This window comes from Phalacrocorax carbo, chromosome 2 (assembly GCF_963921805.1).
Source record: "Phalacrocorax carbo chromosome 2, bPhaCar2.1, whole genome shotgun sequence".
NCBI lineage: Eukaryota > Metazoa > Chordata > Aves > Suliformes > Phalacrocoracidae > Phalacrocorax > Phalacrocorax carbo.
In genome coordinates, this window is record NC_087514.1 from 162598298 (window position 1) to 162616739 (window position 18442).

General features: G+C 48.8%; 1 protein-coding gene across 3 annotated transcripts in view; it reads left to right on the forward strand.

The window, feature by feature from the left end:
• Positions 1-18442, forward strand: part of LOC104050582 (mitogen-activated protein kinase kinase kinase 3) — an 85371-nt gene that overhangs the window by 54930 nt on the left and 11999 nt on the right. For all 3 annotated transcript variants that reach the window (XM_064445121.1, XM_064445120.1, XM_064445122.1), the window contains 5 exons: positions 3622-3735; positions 5252-5363; positions 13078-13211; positions 15949-16022; positions 18022-18089. In XM_064445121.1, coding sequence (XP_064301191.1) covers positions 3622-3735; positions 5252-5363; positions 13078-13211; positions 15949-16022; positions 18022-18089 — 502 coding nt within the window. The remainder of the gene's footprint in view (positions 1-3621; positions 3736-5251; positions 5364-13077; positions 13212-15948; positions 16023-18021; positions 18090-18442) is intronic.

Genomic DNA, 18442 nt, shown 5'->3' on the forward strand with positions numbered 1-18442 from the left:
GTCCCCTCTGAGGCTGTCCCTCAGCATCATTTTGGAAGGTTAGGGAGAGTTAAAGCCTAGAGAAGTGGTAGAAACTCTGTTACAGGGGGAGGAGGGGTGTTTAAAAGCCTATCTAACAAACTTTTGTTGAGAATTGTTGATGCCAGTTGGTCCTGTGTTGGGCAGGAAGATGAACTAATTGACCTCTCAGATTTTTCCCCAACCCTGTTTCCTACAATTCTTTGGCTTTCTGGAGTGTCTTACAGAGTGAGGTCTAGCAAGACCGTTGTAGTCGGTGAAAACTCACTCTTGCACTCACTTTCTTAGACTGCAGTTGGTTGACTACCAAGTCCTATACTAAAGCATTAGGCTCCAAGGAAGTATACTATTTAAAAGCAAGAAGCAAATCTAATAAGCTCTATTTAGTGAAACTTCTGTGTGGGTAAACTTTGGTGTTCATCATGGCTGCTTACTCTGTAGACAGAATAAACCCAGTTACTGGAAGTGCACCCTGGCAATTACTTCCATGGTTCTGCATAAGTCTATATTTAGTTTCATGTCTCGTAGATACCTGTTCCTGATATCCGTATGTGCCACACTCCAGAAGCCAAATGGAGCAAAATTTACTTGCCAGATGTGGGTAATAGGTAAAGCCAAGCTAAATACTGGCTCCAGTCCTTTTTACAGGAGGGCAATTTCTGCCTGATGTTTTTGGCTCCTCTGAAGTAGGCATGCGAACGTGTTAATGTTGTGATATTAGAGTGAGATGGAGTGACCTGCAGAACATTCTGTTCAAAGCAGCAGCTGATGGATTGCAGCTCTGAACGCTTGTGAGGAGCTCAGTAAAAGGATGGGTGAGCAGTGGGACTGTACTTACAGTTCAGAAGCGAATTCTGCTTGGTGGTGAAACGAGGGGGAGCAGCTCTCCACCATTCTCATTTCTGTTTGGGTGAGTGTAGCAGAGAAGGCTTTTCTGCTTGATGCACCTGTGGAGCACTTGTGAACTTCAAGAGGATTAAGCAGTGCAAAGAGACAATATCCCTTAAGCTCTGCTGCTTAAGGAAGCAAACTGTGAGGACAGCTGTACAGCATTTGGGAGTCTTATTCAATACCATCTTTGTCTGGTACCTGCTGTGACCACGGGTGATTCATTCACATCCCAAAGTTTAACCATGACCCGTGGTCTAACCATTTACTCCATTGACCTTCTGAAAGCCCTGAATAGTTGATACCTACCTGGTGAGTACTTTCCTTTCATTCATGTCCAAGCCCTGTCCCAGACTGGGAATCTGATTCCAGCCTTGCTTGTGAGGCCCAGTCCAGACAAGACTGGTGTTAGTGTTCTCTGTAAAACCCCCAGCTGATTAGGGCCCTTGCTTGGGAGGTAAGGGACATCTTCCTGAACTCTTCCCTGTTTCGTTGGGTTGAGAACTCAAGTCCCTGCAGCTCGTAGGATATTCTGGGACAAGGTTTTCTCAAGAGTTCCTCATGGAATCTTCTTCCTTACACACAAGTAACTAGTTTTCAGACGAAGGGTGCACAGCCTGATTATACCTCCTCCTGGGTAAATGTGCTAAATGCTTTGCTCTAGATTCTCTTTTCCTGTCTTTTTGTAGAAATTTCTTGACCATGTTTGCATACGTTACACCAGAAGAGCACTCCTAGCTCAACCTGGGGTTCATTGCTTAAATATCTTTGAGAACTGGCCTTGTCTTTCCTCAGCAATTACCACTGCTTCCAGCAATTACACCTGGCAGCTTCCTTTTCTCACCTGTTAATCCCATTTCTGGATATCTAGCTCTCCCATGCAAGCTATAGGGGTCCTGGGTATCTAAGTTGGGACTGTAAACTCTACAGAATAGCAGGTTGCATTAAACTTAGCTATTGCAGTGCCCCTTTGGAGACCTGGCTTTTAGTATCAGGAAGCTGGGTGCCTAAGGTAGGTATAAGCTCAGGACCACCTGCTATCCACAGCTGCGGGAGCTTGACTTTCTTGGTTAAGGTTGGTGTTTATCATGTGAAATAGGTGTCCCGCATATGGCTCGGTTCCCTGTCTGCCAAATGGGGACAAAAGGTAACCTTCCTGTCGCACAGGAGAGGAGAAACTCAATCCAAGCCTTGAAGTGCTCACACTGTAGAAAGAGCAGCCATGCAGACATCTAAGATGGAGCTTGGTGGGCTCAGGCTGTGGTCCTTGGGTGGAGGAGGTGACTGTGGCAGTTTCCTGAGGTCAAACCTCACCTCTGTTGGCCAGGGCCCACAGCCTTCCCTTGACCTGGTCATCCCCAAAGTCCTAGCCTCAGTGCACACAGTCTGAGGTGTATTTATGTACAGGACAACAGCCAAACCCTTGGTAATAGCCTGGGATCAAAAAGGTAGACACAGGCAGCTTTTGAGTGTTGTCTTGGAGCAGTTGATCTGAGGTGTGTTTGCTGTGGCTGGTGGCATGAACCCTGATCACCCAGAGGGCTGAGCTGCCTTTCAGGAGTGCTGGGCAGCTGTGGCTCCCAGTAAGACCAGTGAGAGCCTACTGGGAGCTGTGCCTACTCAGTCCCTTCGGTAGGTGGAACTGCTGTGTACTTTGGCACAGGCACGAGTATAACATGTGCTGTGCTGGCTGGATTCAGTGCCAATGCCCAAGGCAACCTACAGAGACTGAGGACTGGTTTTTATGAGTGAGATTAGGCAGAATGCACCTGGATGAGGGGCAAAAAGTTGTGTTTTTAATCTTAGTCCAGGGCAGCAGAAGGCCACAGAGCCCTTCTGAAGTGCAGCTGTGTTGGGCATTGGAAGCTTTGCAGGCTGTCTGCAGGACATGGTACACCACACAGCAATGTCAGGAGGTTCAAATTCCCTCTGGAGATGTGAGGGCAGTAGTCTGCCACTTACCAGGAAAACATCAGGACCTTTAGCTGCCTGATAGACGCGCACTGTGTAGCTTTCTGTTCTATTTGCCTTCAAAAGAGCAGAAGCTGAATTTGGCCTGCTGGGAGTCAAAGAAGTGGTTCTTGGAGGGAGAGCAGTGCCACCTTTCACATCAAAGGGGAAGAGACTCCTGCTTGTGAGATGTTCCCTGATTGCACCGGATGCCCAAACACTAGGGAGACTGTGTCAGTGCACAGGAACACAGGCTGCAGCAGTAGGGAAGGCCACTGAGGATCTGCCAGCGTAAATCCTTGGGTGCAGCTCACTGCTTTCTTGGAGCACCATTGCATGACCGTCTTCCCAGGAGGAATCCCAGAAGAATGCGTGGGCCTGTTTTGGGGCTGGGTAGCAGCAGGTCTTACCTACAAACTCTGAGATCAGAGCAGCCCCAGAATAGCAGGCAGCAAGTCTAAGGCAAGTCTCAGCCCTCCCCTCTTCCTGCCTGCTAGCTGAAATGGTGATGTGACCTTTAATCTCTCTCCTTGCAGACGTTTTTTGTTGTGATTTTTTGTGTCTGTTCCTTGGTAGATGAGAACTTGGAAGAAATTGTTAGAGCTCGGCAAGCTGGAGGGCATGGGGGCTCCGTTTTCCATCCGCTTTCTCGGGTTCCTCCCCCGTCCCCCGATTCCCAAGCTGCTTACTGCAAGGATCTGGCTTCCTCTGTTTACCCAAAAGCGTGACACTGCCATGCTCCATTGTTTCTTCCATCCCTTCCAGCTCCTGATCCCACTGAAATCCCAGGAAGATTTGGACAAGGCGATGGAACAGTTGGAGCTGAGCCCTTCCCTGAAGAGCCTGCGGATCCTCGTGAGCGCTCCAAAGAAAGCGAATGTGAGCCCTTCACCTTCTCTGCTCTTTTGTGTCTGGAGCGAGATGCCTTGTTATTGTGTTGGGGAGTGGAAATGAGTCTCCTGATGGTGCGGAGCAGAGGGCAAGCTGCTCATAAGTGGGGTCAGCCCTGCTCTGGCTCAGCTGCTGGGAAATCTTCCTGTGGTGACGGCCCAGAGACTGAGCTCAGCTCCCTCTAGCTCCTCCTGCAACCTGTGAAGGGTTAAATATTGTGCTGATCCTCAGACATAGTTAAACCCCAAGAGAACCCCTTGTGCTTTCTGCCTAGGCATGCTGTTGCCCTTCCTCTGTAGCCTCTCCTCCATGTACGGGGTGGTGCCCTGGCCCTTGCCATGCGGGGTGGCAATGTGGGGACCGTTCCCTCCATGTGGTGCTGCAGGACTAAAGGCCAGGGAGAGCAAACTGGAGAATCCTTCAGACTCACTCAGGACTGTCTTTTTCCCCATTATTTATTTATTTGTTTTTCCTGAGCTCAGTGGTTTTGCAGTTAAGCCTGTTAGCTTGACCTCGCCTGTACAGAGCGTCTTGCCAAAGCACATGTCGTGCTGCCCCAAGCACAGCCTGTAAAGCAAGGGATTTACAGATGTTGCAACTCCGTTTCTTCCTTGTATTTCCTAGAAGTACCGGGGAGACTGGGAGTCTTGAAACTTGTAGTGCTTGTCCTCATGCTACAGCTGGTGCTCGCAGCTCCTGGAACTTCTCTGCTCTTTTTGAGAGGCTCTGAAAAGGTGCAGGGACCAAATTCCCAGGGGAAAACTGAGCCATCAGTTGGAGTTTCCTAAATCCTGGGCAGAAACGTGGCGATCTGCTCTAGCAACTGCAGTAACATTGCAGGATTGCAAGTGAGCCACTAAGAGCAGGGCAGCCAGGTGGATTCATGCATACCTTTGAGAGCAGGTCTAACTCTTCCTGAAGTATGTAACACTGCAAGAACAAACGGTTCCAAGGTCATACATAGAATTATCACAAAATCACAGTGCATTGTGGTGTGTTAACGTAGTAAGACTTGGCCGTTACCATTTAAGTTACCAGCTGGATTGTAATTTCCTTGCTTTCCCCCTTATCTGTCTTCTCTAGCAGAGCCTGATCCTCCACTCTGTTCCTCTGCTCTGTCACAGAGGAACCTCTGCAGTGCCTGGGCTGCCACTGAAGTCTAGGGGCCATGGAGGAGAGGCTCTGATTTTGGGACTGCAAACTTGGGTTCAGGGCAGGGATCAATCTCTGTACCTATTTGGAAATAACGCCAGTGTGGGAATGGTCTTTTATGACAAATATCTGTATTTGTCATTATCAACTGGCGTGCCATCTTATCTTATTAGATTATTTTAATAACAGATATGAATTGTTTTTGAATGATTTTTGCATCACCCTGGATTACATGCATGTCTTTTTGTTGGTTTTGGGTAATACGGTCATGGGGAGCCAAATACAGGGTTTCACATGCTGTGTCTGCAAGGGCTCTGGCAGAGCCTGATCATTCCCTTTGTCTCATCACCAGCTCCTCCAGCCAAACAACAGTAAACAGCATGAAATGAGGATCTCCAGATCCATGGGTGATATCATGGGATCCCTGTACAAGGACTCTGAGAGGACGCGGAAGTATTCAACAGGTCAGTGAAATGCAGCGCTCTGCGGGGTGGTTTGTGCTGTTACAAGCTGGCCACCAGCCCCTCTCTCTTCCCTGTCACAACCCTGTAGCTGCTATAGTCTGGATGGCCACCCTGATCTCTCCGACCAGTAGCTCAGTTGCTGCCTATCCTCAGCCTGAGGAATAGATGCTGCAAGCTGCTCAGGTCGGACAAGGTTGTGCTGAGCAGAGAGTCACGCTGGGCATGAAAGTTAAGAAGAGCCAAGGATCTGAGGTGTAATTTGAGGGGAAAAAGCAGTGGTAAAAATCTCCAGTGAATTTGATGCTACTGAACTTCATGGAAGTGAAGAGTAAGGACCTACAGAAGGCCAAGGCTTTCTGGGACCTTGACAAACCATTCCTTTAACCACCTGCTGTCGTTCTCTGGGTGTCTCTCTCCCTTCCCCAGTTAGCAGAATAATATAGCTGAATGGGCTTGGGTTCCTCAGCTCCTGAACTGGGACCAGCTTCACCACATAAGGACCAAATATGTGTCTCCGCACCACCAATCTGTTCTTGTCAGTGGAACGAAGTCCATCGTAGTTGCTTTTGTGGTTGCTCAGGAAAACGGATGTGCACAGTGTTTTGCAGTGGTTGTGTTTCAGGTGAAGGGGAGCATCCCTTTCCTTCAGAGGTGCTGGGAGTAGACACCTGCAGCCTCTGAAGCCAGGCTGGCAAATGCCAGGTCTCTTCTTGCAGCTCAGCAGGGGCTGGAGTTTGTTCATAGCCTTTTGTGGTCTTTTCTTTGGTTTTCTGTGCTTGAGTTTATGCTTTTCTTGCTTTCTAAAGTACTCTGAGCTTTTAGAAATTACAAGGACTCTTGATAAACCATCTGTAGGACCTTTTGTCTGAAGAACTCTGTAGGATTTTGTAGAGAGCAGGGTGCCTTGTGCAGAAGTGGTAAAGCAGCCCATAGGACTGTATAGCAGGGGTATAATTATTCCTGTTATAACCTATAGGCAGGATCAATGATCTTGAAATACAGTGGAGATTCTCTGCTGCATCTGTGGGTGCTGGTTACAGGGTAATTTTTACAGACACCTATTGTTTTCACACAGTTATTTGACAACCGTAGAAACAACAGAATCAGAGGCCTTGAATAAAGTGAGACCCTCCTATACAAATATACATGAAGATATGCTTCATCATCCAAAGTTCCTCTGTACTTATATGGCAGTAAACACTTTGAAACTTTTTTCTCTGTGCAACAAAGAGTATTTTTCTCAGAGGATTTGTTCTTCCTCTGTCTTGTAGCCTGTGCTGCCTTGATAACATATCCTGTGGTTTGCTGCATGTCAGACAATGATATGTAGGAAATGTTCTGCGAGGGTAGGTCCAATGTAGCCCCTTGTGCAGCCATGCCCAACTCCTACTGAAGCCAAGGGTGGGTGGTACATGTACAAGAGCTCTCTTTGGGCCTGTTGTTTGGATGTGCCAGGGGTGTCTTTTTCTATTGTGGTGGGTTTTTTTTCTAGCTCACACAGCTCTTGAGAGTTTGCCCAGAGTCTGGCAGAGTCACTAGATGATTCTGAATGAAATGCACGCACAGATACATGGTAAGGCACAGAGCCTCAGCAGAAACTGTGCTTGAGCAGAACATCTCTGCTGCTCTTTTTTGGCACTTGTTAAGCTGTTAATGTAAGCCAGCGAAGAGCCGTGGCACTGGGAGCTGTCACTGATGTGTGAACCAAGTGTTGTGGGCAGAATTGATCCCATGTGTAGCTGTGCTAGCAAGAGGTTTAGTTCTTGCAAAGTTAGACTTTCCCACTAGCTTTTATGCCATGCCTTTCCTTACTGTTTTGGAGCTGCTGTAATACCAAGAGAGTCTCTGACCAGGTCCCTGCTGACTGTGAGGTGTCCCTGCCTTGAAGAGCATCCTGTAGATAAGACAAGGCAGACAAAGGAAGAGATGTCAGCTCTGCAAGGGTCCAAACCTGAGGTACAGATGGGTTTTGCAGGAATGCCTGAGTAGCAGAGTGGAGGAATGGGTATAACATGCTGGTTTAATCCAGATAATGGAAGAGGAGGAGGATTGGGCAGCACCAGATGTAGGATGCAGAGCTTGCTAAACTTTTGATCTTCAGGAAAGCCTGCATGTTGATTGCTAATGCACCAAAACAAGTGTCCTGGGTGCTGCTATACAGTGAGGTAGCAAAGGTAACCAGCCCATGCTACGGTCATCCCGCTGTTTTTTTTAGTGTGCAGACCGTCAGTCGTGCTCTTAGTTTGAAGAGAGGTTGCAACAAACCCTCGGTATGGTAACAGCATGCCAGACCTCTCTTTGGAGTTGTCTGAGGTCTGTATGAAGCTACTAAGCCCTGCTTAGGAGGTGTTCACAGTCCAGCAGATTCAGTTTTTTGACCTCCTGAGTCAGAACTGGGTAATCTAGCAGCTGGGCAGAAACTTCAGCGAGCTGAAAGGGAGAGCAGTGTTTCAAATGGAGCATAAAACTGAAAGTCAGGCATTAGACAGAGAGAGATGATCCTATGTTGTGGTTCCCTGAACTGAGGATTTCAATGAACTCAGTGAATAGTCAAAAGGCAGCCTAAGAGGCTGGGGTTTCTGTAGGAGAAACTATTCTTCACTTGAAGCTGCAAGGTATTTCACAGTGTTTGCTTCTGCTGTCATCAAAGTGGTTGCTATCAAGAGAAGCTCTTAAGCTAATTCAACTTTTCTCTTGAAACCACATTTAAAAGGAGATTTCAAGTGACTTCATCAAAAAAGGTGGTTCAGGGTCATGTTCTCAGTGTTTCTGCGATGTCTCAAGTTTTTCTGCTGACTCTGCCATGTTAGCAGCAATGAAAAATAATAAAACTGCATGTTGTTGGCACAAGCACTTTGGAAGGGAGGTAGATGTTCTGGGGAAGATTTGCCTAATTTTGCTTCTGCTGGACAGAAAATGTCTTCACTCCATGTCCCTAAAAAACCTTATGCAAAGTCAATATTTTCTCCCCCCCCCCCCCCCCCCCCCCCCCCAAACTTTTTCAGTGGGAATCTCCACCCCCTGCATTGTTGGTTTTTGGTTTTGGTTGGGTTTTTTTTTTGGCGGGGGGGGGGGGGGGGGGGGGGGGGGAGTTGGGGGGGAAGTGGGGAAGTGGAAAATATTTTACTCTCTGGGTGAGCAGCATCTGCAAATGTTCAGCCGAGTGCCAGGAAACTTTGGCTAAAATCTGTTTGGGTTCTGGATTTTCAGATAACTGAGGGTCGTTTCTATTTACTTTGGGGAAATACATATATCAGAACATTATCCACAAATTATTCAAGAGCCCCATTCCACCATTTTGGTGGAAACATTTACCAAAAGCTCTATTTTATTTTTTTTCCCCATGGTGGCAAACCAGGCTGCTGAGCTGTGGCATCATGTGCCTGCCAGCCCTCTCCAGACCAGGAGCGAATGCTGGCTGGGTCCGTGCTGTCAAATACAGACCAGCTGTGGGAACAGCAGGACTTTCGCATTGGAGAATTGCCACTGCAGTGATGGAACCCAGGTTTTCATGGGTGCCTGGACACATGTGCAGCAGCATCTAACCCCTGCCAGCATGCTGGGAGGATTTGAATGCAGATCTCCAGAGAGTGATGGTACGAAGACTTCGCTGGTGCACAGGCTGGCCAGATGACTCTGAGAAACAAAAGCCTGGAGGTGATACCTGTGCTGTTAAATTTGCAGGGTGAGGACATGAGCACTGGCTGGCCATTGACGGCGTTGCTTAATCATTAGCCCATTCCCTGGCCAGTCCTGTACCAATGACTGCTGTCCCAGCAGTGCCCTGGTATAAACTGGGGTAGCATGGTCTAGGGACCTGTTGCAGGAGCTGGGATGGATGAGACCCCTGCTGTTTTGAGAAGAGGAGGAAAATTCGGCTGTGCACATCATGCCAGCTGCATTAGGGCTAGAAAATGGGCTCTGTCCAGCTTATTAAAAAAGAAGTACCCTAAAGTTTGCCTTAAATCAAGATGTAGGACACCATTCTCAGAGGATCAGCATAGAGAGGAGGGAGACTTGTAGGGGTCCCGCTGAAAAAGAAGAAATCCAGGAGGATTTGGTCCATCTGCTCACACCTCCACGCAACTGTCACAGAGTGAGAAATTTCCTGCAGGTTTATCTCTTCTTCTTGTGCTGCTGCGTCCTGAGCCCCATGTTTCTGCCAGGGCTCAGAGGAATGGTACATCTTGACGTCATGTCCCTCATTCGGCTCTGCGGCGACATCATCGCAGGGCTGGGCTCTCCGTGGCTGCAGCTGCGAGCGTAGGTGGCTGCCGACAACCCCTCCCCAGGTCTGACTTTTAAGGGGCTTCAGTTCTCCATCAGGACCCCTGCTTGATGCTGGTCGGTGATGGATGAAGTTTTAGGCAGGAACTGCCAGGGCAGAGAAAGGGTGAAGCCAGGGAACGCAGAGACGGAGGGAAGCCAAGCCTGGCACAGGGAAGCTGGCTGTACGTGCAGCACCACGAACTCTGCACATACTGCATGAAAGACACTTCTTAAATAAATATAACAGAAGGGAACATGAAAGACCCCAGTAAATGCCAGCAGTGACTCTAAGTCTCCGTGCTGGCCTGGTTCACCCTGCTTGGGACACGCTGTGCTCTAGTCTCAAATATATGGCTTTACATTAGTGCATGTAACATGGAGCAGGAATCCCTTCCCAAAGCACCCTGCTCCAAAGGGTAACCGAGGTCAGATGCTCAAGCGGTGCCAATCTGCAGAGTTTCTCTGAGTTCAGGAATCCTGAATAGAGCTGCTGAGATCTGACCAGCATTTGGCTTATAAAGAAGTGCCGCGGAGCCTGCCCCATCCCCACTGGGTCTGAGGACTGGATCTGACGTGTAATCCTGTAGACCCCGGGAGGACAGTTCCCGGAGGGTCTCCCTCTCTCTGCCTGGTGCTGCTGCTGTTTCTTGAGTGTTAGGTCAAGTGTGAAAAGCATCCGTGATGTGTCAGACAGGCACATCTGGGCTTGTCCATCCGTTTCTTCCTCTGCCTCTGGCTGGGTTAAGCAGCATTTTCTAATATATCCAACATGCCTTGGGTTCTCCCCACTGTGAATTAAGCCTGCCATTGAGTACCACAGCTTCTCTCTCTCCCTGACCCCCGTTTTCCATTCCCCCTCCACCAGCGGTACTGAGAATGCCTGAGGTTTTGTTAAAGGGGCAGGATAGGGCTGGACGGGGGGAATCAACCTTGGGCTCTGGGGCTCTGCTCCCACCACCTCCTCGTGTTCCTCCTGGGTGGATGGGCATCCATGGATGTGAAGCAGCAGCAACAAGTGCTCCTGGAGGTGTGAAGCTGCATAAATTTCTTAGAGCAGCTCTTCTACCCGAACAGCCCGGCTGAAAGGGATCTGGTTCAATCCAGCAGTTTCCAGGCGTGCAAAAGCCTGAGCGTTTTGTTTAACTTCCTTGCCTGCTGGGAAATGGCTAGTGTCTTATCCCCTTTTACAGTTTTTGGCAGGAAATATGACTCTGGAAGGTCAAACACAACTGACCTGATGACTGGGAGTAATTGTTACAGGCAAAGGCTTAATGTGAGATCATGCAAAGTCTTTACACTTGTGATAAATCTCATTTAACTCCCTGGGTTCAAAATCAAACAGGGCATGTACAGCTCTTGTAAAATCCGAGTTGAACAGTTCCTGGGCAGTGGGAGGGTCGTTGCAGCGAGAGATCCCAGCACCGCATGGGCAGACCCACACCTCTTAGTAGCAGTAACAGAAACGCTCAACAGAGCTAAGATATAGCACTTACACCACGTCAAACCCTCTAGCAGCTTTTCAGAGCAAGGGCCATCCTAATGTCTTCATGCAGCATTCTGGAATAACATCTGCTAAGCGAACGAGAGGCTGATAATGCAGGGATTTATCCAGGGTGCCCACACTGTTAAATGGTTAAATATTTGTTTATTTATCTTCAAAGAGAGGATGCTGTACTTCCCAACTGGTTTTGTTTTTAGGGCTGGTGGAAAGCCAGTTCATTATGAGCGCCGCAGCACTCGAGAGATTCTCTCCCCCTGATCTTGGCGTTACTTCAGTTGGGCTTTTTTCACTGTGTTCTTATCCTGCAGGAAATCTGTGAAGGAGAAAATAGGAAGAAGAAAAAAAAAGTAACTCAAAGCCATATGACTTTTATTTTTACAATCCGAGCAAGGAGTCTGGAGGGAGCTGTACTGTGGGACAGAGATATCTATGTGTTTGGTATAAATCCAGCAAGGCTGATTTAGCGATCTTTAACGCTGGTGTGACACTGTTAAGGTTAGCAGCTCCTGATGCGTGTCAGCTTAAGTGAAAGGTGGGGACTTGGACTTGAAGTGTTGATCACAGTGATGGATTTATGCCAGAGATCAATCTGGCACGGTAACTGTGATGCAAAACAGCAGCAGAAGAGGCAGAAGTGTTGTGTTGGTTGATCAGTGTTGACTTCCACGATGGGACAGACCCCTTCCCAGTACCTTTCTCTTGCAGTATTGCGCTGGGCATGTTGTTACCAAATGGTAGCCATGAACCAAAGAGTTGGGAAGACAGCTGCAAAAGTGGGTAAGAGGTGTAAGGAAGCGCATCTCCATGTGCTTTCTAACTCTTCAAGGATGTGTGCTTTGTACAAGGATGTGTACTTTGTAAAAACAAGTTGTGGTGTTGGTGCAGAGGCTCACATTGCACAATACCAACTGGTTAAAGCTCCAGCGCAGAGCAGCACGGACCTCTGTCAGCAAGTCCTTGCCATGAAGTGATGACAGCCCAGGGCTGGAGGGGAGGGACTGCAGAAAGACAAACGGAGCCAAGCCTGTGTGTCTGGGCCAAGTGAGGGCAAGACTCCCTAAATCCTGAAAGGAATCAGTTAGGATGGATTTGGGGGAGTAACAAGGAGGAATGGGCAGTTGACGTAAAGAAGCTGTGGAGTTCTCTCCCATGTGCAAAATGGGAACCCGTTTTGCTAAACAGGCCTGGTGGGATGCCTGGAGAAGCCTTGCTCCCTGTGCCGAGGTGCACATGATGCCCACCAAAGCCCTGGGGGTTTCCAGGTGGCTCTGCCAGCTGCAGGCGTGGAGCCTCTGGGACTACACACAGAGGAGACAGCCCTCCCTTAGCAGGAGATGGGACAAGCTGATCCTGTAGGTCTTTCCCCTCCTCGTGAGTTTTGGATTCAAGGGCTTGTTTTCCTTCCTCTTCACTTTCGTGTAGGGAAGGGGGAGAGAAGAGGCGTATTTGGGTACAAATTGTTTACCATATAAGATGTGATTAAGTAATGTTGCACCAAGTTCACCCAGGCTGTTTCCCAGATTGCTAATCAAGGCAGTGATGTGATCCAGGGAGGAAGTGCCCAGAGGTCAAAGAGGGGAGGTTGGTTTGGATTTGCATTTTGCTTTGAGATTGCCTGGTTGTATCACAACAAAACTCTGGAGCCCTTTTCTTTTTGGTGTTGACAGAGCACCTGAATACAGTGCACAGCTCTTAGGATCCAGGGTAGGTTGAAGGCCAAGCCTGCTAGGTGTTGTGTGGCTCCACAGTAATAGACTGCCCCTGTTGCAAGAGCTTTTTAGGGTGCTCATAAACATTATTGCATCTCTAGCTCCTCCATTCCCTTCTACACAAGTTCAAACCCAGCAGCATCTCCAGGAGGTCTGTGATCACTGGAACAGCGTCTCTGGAAGGACTTTGATGTGGCAAGTCCTCTTCTTGACCTGTGCCTTTCCCCTGTCCTAGGCTCTCTGCACACTGGCCGGAGCTCTCCGCCCCCGGGGAGCGTTCCTGAAGAGCAGCAGCAGATTGCTCGCCAGGGATCCTATACCAGCATCAACAGCGAGGGCGAGTTCATCCCCGAGACCATGGATCAGAATGTAAGTCGGGCCGAAGCGTGTGGATTAAGCTGGGGCAGTGTCAGGTATGAGGGAGGCCATTCCCACCATTAAATCGCCTGTGGGCCCTGCACACGGGGCTCAGACCAACTTTTTCCAGGAATGGGTGCCCCCAGGCTTGATGTGCTCAAGAAACAGCAGGCCAGATTTCCAGGATCCCTAAAAGCCAGCTGCAGTGGTGATGGCAATGTGCTCAGGCACCTCAGGTAGCTCGGGAGGAGCGAGCATAGATCTGGCACACACATGCATGCCAGCTGCCAGGCCCTTGTGGCCGCAGCCTTCCCAGATCCAGGGACCACGAAGGAGGGTGCCAAGCAACCGATTGCCTGTGATTGCAACAGCCTGGGGATGTCAGCAGCTCTCGCTGCTTCCCATATGCTGTTCCTGCCTGAGCTTGGGCTACAGTTCTTGGCTTTGCCAACAGCCTCTCTCTGCGGTTTTGTCTCTCTGTCCCTCCCCCATGTATTTTTTTTTCCCATCTCTTAATGAGGAATTTGTATATTCCAGTCCCTCAGTAATAAAAGAGCAGCTAGTTCTTCAGCACAGTAATGAGCAGTACCATTTCCTCCAGTTAATTTGGTACCCACGATGGGGGAAACTCTGGAGTGTCAAGGGACCAGAGTGGGAGCAGCTTACACCTCCCTCTCCATTTGCACCTCTGCACAAGCTATAGCTCTGAAGAGCTTAGTAAAGGTCCTGTGAAGTCAGCTGGGCTAACTGCGCACGCAATTCATCCTTGTAAAGCTCTTGGAAGGGCAGGACCAGGATCCACAATTTGCTGGAGGGCTGGCCATGCAGGAGGGACATGGAGGGACATCTGGAAGGCACTAAGCTCGCTCCAGCAGGCTGCCGTGATGGTCCCCGAGGATCTTGCCTAGGGAGACGTGCATTTCCTACACTCAAATAGCACCCACTAGCTGTGCTTTTGTGTGCAGGCTGTGCCAGTGTTTCCATGGCAAAGTTGTGTTTTCAACGGTTTATTATACAGCCATTAATAAAATAAGAAGTCACTCTGGATGAGTCTTGGCAGCGTCAGAGTGCAGATGTATCTTGTGCTCCTTACAGCCAAAAGTTGGCTTTCTATTGTTTTCACATGCCTTCCAAACACGTTTGGTAGGATTAAGACAAATTGTGTGTGCGTGCAGGGGGAGGTTCCACATGAACCCCCTCTTGGGTGTAAATCAGCGCAGCTCCGCTGGCTTTTAATGGAGCTCTTGTTAGCGCTAGCTGAGCTGAGCCTGCTCCTGATGAAGGTTCCCAGATGCTCCTCGCTTTTCCCCAGCATCACGCTGTGGGTGGCCTGCTGCCCTTCTCTAGCAAGTTAAATGCAGGAAAAAAGGGGATTTGGGGATAGCTTTTTTTTCCTCTCTTCTCACTGAGCAGCCATGCCTTTCCCCATACGGGCTTTGCCCTCAGAATATCCTTGTGCTGCAGCTTCCATATGTGCCTCATGGAAAACTACTTACCAGCTAGTGTGTGCTGCCTTTTTGGGGATGCTCCTGTGCCAGCCTGTGATATAACTGCAGTCTTTGCCTTTAGACCAGCTTGGCAGACGGACAGAGGTTGAGTATGGAGCTTCCTTAGGTTCCCAAGTCTCTGCTTTCACGAAATGAGTCCATTTCAGCATTATTTTAACTGCTGGGAGAGACCTGGCATGGCTGGCAGAGGTGGGGAGGGGGGTCTAGCAGGGGTCTTGCTCCTCTTGGGCTGGTGCACTTTGAATGATGAGGCTTTGGGGTAAAAACTGGGAAGCAGAGAAAAATCTCACTTTCCAATTGGGACCGTCCTGCCAAAACAATGTGGGTTGTTATGACAACCACTTGAGGAGGTCTAACACAGGAACAGCACATGGAAAAGGAGGTTGTTCCCATACACGGGGAAGGAGGAATGACGTGGGTCTGGGAGCCAGTGAAGGGTTAATGTGGTGTTTAACCCTCGTTGCCCAGCTTTCCTGGGAAGGAGCTGGGCTTTGGGGCTGGCTGGGGAGTAGGGGTTAGCGAGTGCCCACAGTGGGTCTGCAGCCAGGAGGAGGCATCGTACCGACCGCAGCACAGCGTGGCCCTGAGTGAGTTCTGCTGCATGTAGAAGTGCACATAGCCCCAAGGTTTGCCACTCGATACAAAACCTCTATTGTTACTAACCAGCTATAAATAACCCTGTCCAGTACAATGTCTCATCCAGGAAGCAACACAAATGCAGCTTTTGACTCACTGAGCTAGTGAGAGCCAAGCCAGTTCCTCCAGCCAAAAGCCCTGATGATGCTTCACTTATCACTGGAGAGGAAGGCTGGTCTCGAGTGCCAGGGCAGCTTGGGGAAGTTAGGAGTCCAGGGCTGCAATCCTGGCTGCGGACCACAATATCCACTTGGCCTTGGGCACATAATTTGTGTCCTGATATCTTTGGTGTGGTTTTTTTTTCTGCCCTCCCCCAAATATATTGAGCACTTTGAACCTCGTTGGCTTCTCAGCATGATTTGAACATCAGGGTGCTAATTATCTTTGCCTCAGTTTCCCTACTAGCAAAGAGTAGTTGGAAGGAACAATAATCCAGAGAGGGCATCATCAATGGATTTCCACGGGGAAGAAACCTCATCTCTGCTGGGGCTGGCATCAGCTGGTGTAAGGTGGAGCTTTGTTGACCCTGCAGAGGTCTGCAAGTACTGGAGCTTGAAGAGCTACAATGTGTCATTTTATCATTTTCCCTTTTCTTCCACTGTCAGATGCTTGAAGCTTTCATCAGCCCCGATGAGTCACTGTCTGGGAGCTGCCAGTCCCTGGACAGATCTGTGGACAGGTGAGTTGTGCATGTCACCATGTTCACAAGCTAAAACGCAGCCTCTGCTCCATAGTGGGAGAGGAGCAGGGTCAGTGGCATCCCAAGGTTCCTGTTGGAGTGACAGTGCACCTGAGAAAAACCAATTTATCCTGGATGCTAAAAAGCAGATCCTAGCGCAGACATCTGTGTGATGGTATGATTTGAGTTGCAGTAATCTGAGCTGGACAAAGTAGCTGGGGTTCTGCAGACAGCCTGGCTTTGTGTGCCTGGTTTTTCTGCTTCGGTCAGATCCCTCTGCTACCCCTCCGGCTTTCTGCAGTCACCAGGTCAATATTCTGTTATCCTCTCCATGCCTCCTCCTCCCCGGGCATGCTGTCTGCTCTCCATTGGCCACTTGTAACTTCGGCAGCCCCTCTGCACTGCTAACAGCCACAGACGTGTCAGGCAAGGTGCTGAGGACACCAGATGAGCAACAACTAAGTTTAGCTTCTCGGCAGGAAGCAACCAGGACATGTTGTACTAACACAGGCTGCGGTTCAATAGTTGGTGCAGTTGGTTGGTCCAAGCTTACACGTGCACAGCAACTGTATGTTTGCTGCTGTGCACAGTAGGCTGCATATAAGACACAGTGTCCTTTTGGGAAGCAGTATATATTTTTTTTTCCATCTGCATCAAAGATTTTCTTTTTTTCTCTGTTGCTTTTGCTGTACAGCATCAAGGCTGTGTTCCAGCAGGCCTGCGTTGTGTTGATTTAATTGTGTAGCGTCCTTCGGGTTTGCAGCTCTGTGCTTTGGATCTGTCTCCGCATCAAGGTCCATTTCCTTTTTGTGGCTTTTAATAATTTCCTGTGATGTATTTGCTCATTGTTACGGCTGTATCAAAGCTGGATTCCTTGTGCTCCCAGCCTCAATGCCCCAGCTTTACTTTTGCATAGACTTTGCTAGGAAGAACAACAGAAGGAGCATGGCCAGGTTAAGTGCTTTATTGTGAACCAAGAGAAAAGTGTTAGGCATGTTTGCAAAAGGGTACTGTGGCTTGGATTCACTTACGAAGAAGCAGGCAGCTGTGTTCAGTTGTGGTGTCTAGGAGCTGGAAAAGGCATGAGGAGGGCTATATGCTTCAAAGGCAGAATGAGGAGTAAGCATGACGTAGCTGAGCCGTTGCTGCCAATTGCTTGAGATGGTGTTAGCCTCAAGAGGGCACGGTGACCAGTCTGATGCTAAGAAATAACACAACAAATTCTTCTTCACCATAGCAAACCTGTCATGATTAGCTTTTGACATGAGAAAATTCCAGAGCACTTTACAAAGCAGATTTCTACTATTGTGGCCATTTTGTTAAAAGGGAGAGTGGAAAAACAACCTGTCCAGATCACCCTGTTGGCCATCACAGAGACTGGGGTGAAATTAGGGTTGCTGAGATCCTTTTGCAGTGCTTTATCATCCTTTCAATGTAGTTTAAAGACTTTGAGCCTTGAAGCACTTCACTCTTGCCTCCTGGTCTCCTGGGAAGGGTGTGTGTGCCTGGTGGTGGTCCAGAACCTCCTCAGTGAGGAAGGTGGAGGATGACGCTGCAGAGAAGGGGAGACCCACATGAATCAAGAGCGAGTGAAGGGCTCCAGTGTGTACATCTGCAGCAACTCAGCAATGTTCACAGAAAGCAGAGTTGTGTGGTTGAACACTTGACATTGAGGGAAGAGAAACCTGCGTCCCTCTTTCTGTGCTGTCTTCTGCATAGGTGTTCTGGTGTGATCGTTGGCTGCTTCGTTTCAGCCTGGTGACTGTTTTTTCTGCAGCATCCCTTTTGTTTGGCGCAGGAACAAGCTGGGATGAAACAAAAGAACAGTCTTTGTTCTTGTGCAGGTTGAGGATGGGAGTTCAATCAGGTAGACTGAGCTGATCAGTGCTCTCATGGTATAGCCTGTGCTTTCTGCATGTAACCACATCCCAATTCATTCCACAGCCTTTCTGATATAATGAAGTGTATCCTTATTTTATTTTTTTTTATTCCTTTGCAGCCCTCCCTTTACCCAAACGCCTGTTCCTGGAAGGAAGAGCCATCCCAAAAACAGTCTTGATTGCATGGGTAAGCATTCACTTAGGTTTGTATTTGCATAAAAGTATAAAAAGCATGTAATAAAGAAACTGGATAAAGGCTATTAGAGGGGTGGCAGTGCATGAAATGTAATTAAAAACCATCAAGCAAAGCGGCTTCATTGCTTAGGTTACACTGCAAAATGACCCTGCAATGACCAAACATGAATGTTCTCTAATATTAAAAGACCCAGAGCATCAGACACAGGCAGGGCTGCTCTTGTCATCATTAACCCTTCTTGGCTCTGCTGCCATAGTGGTAGCACTGAAGAACCTTTGGGTCTGGTTTGGGAATCAGTTTACAGCAACAGCAGTCCAAACCTGGGCAGCAAGAGCCCTGAAGTA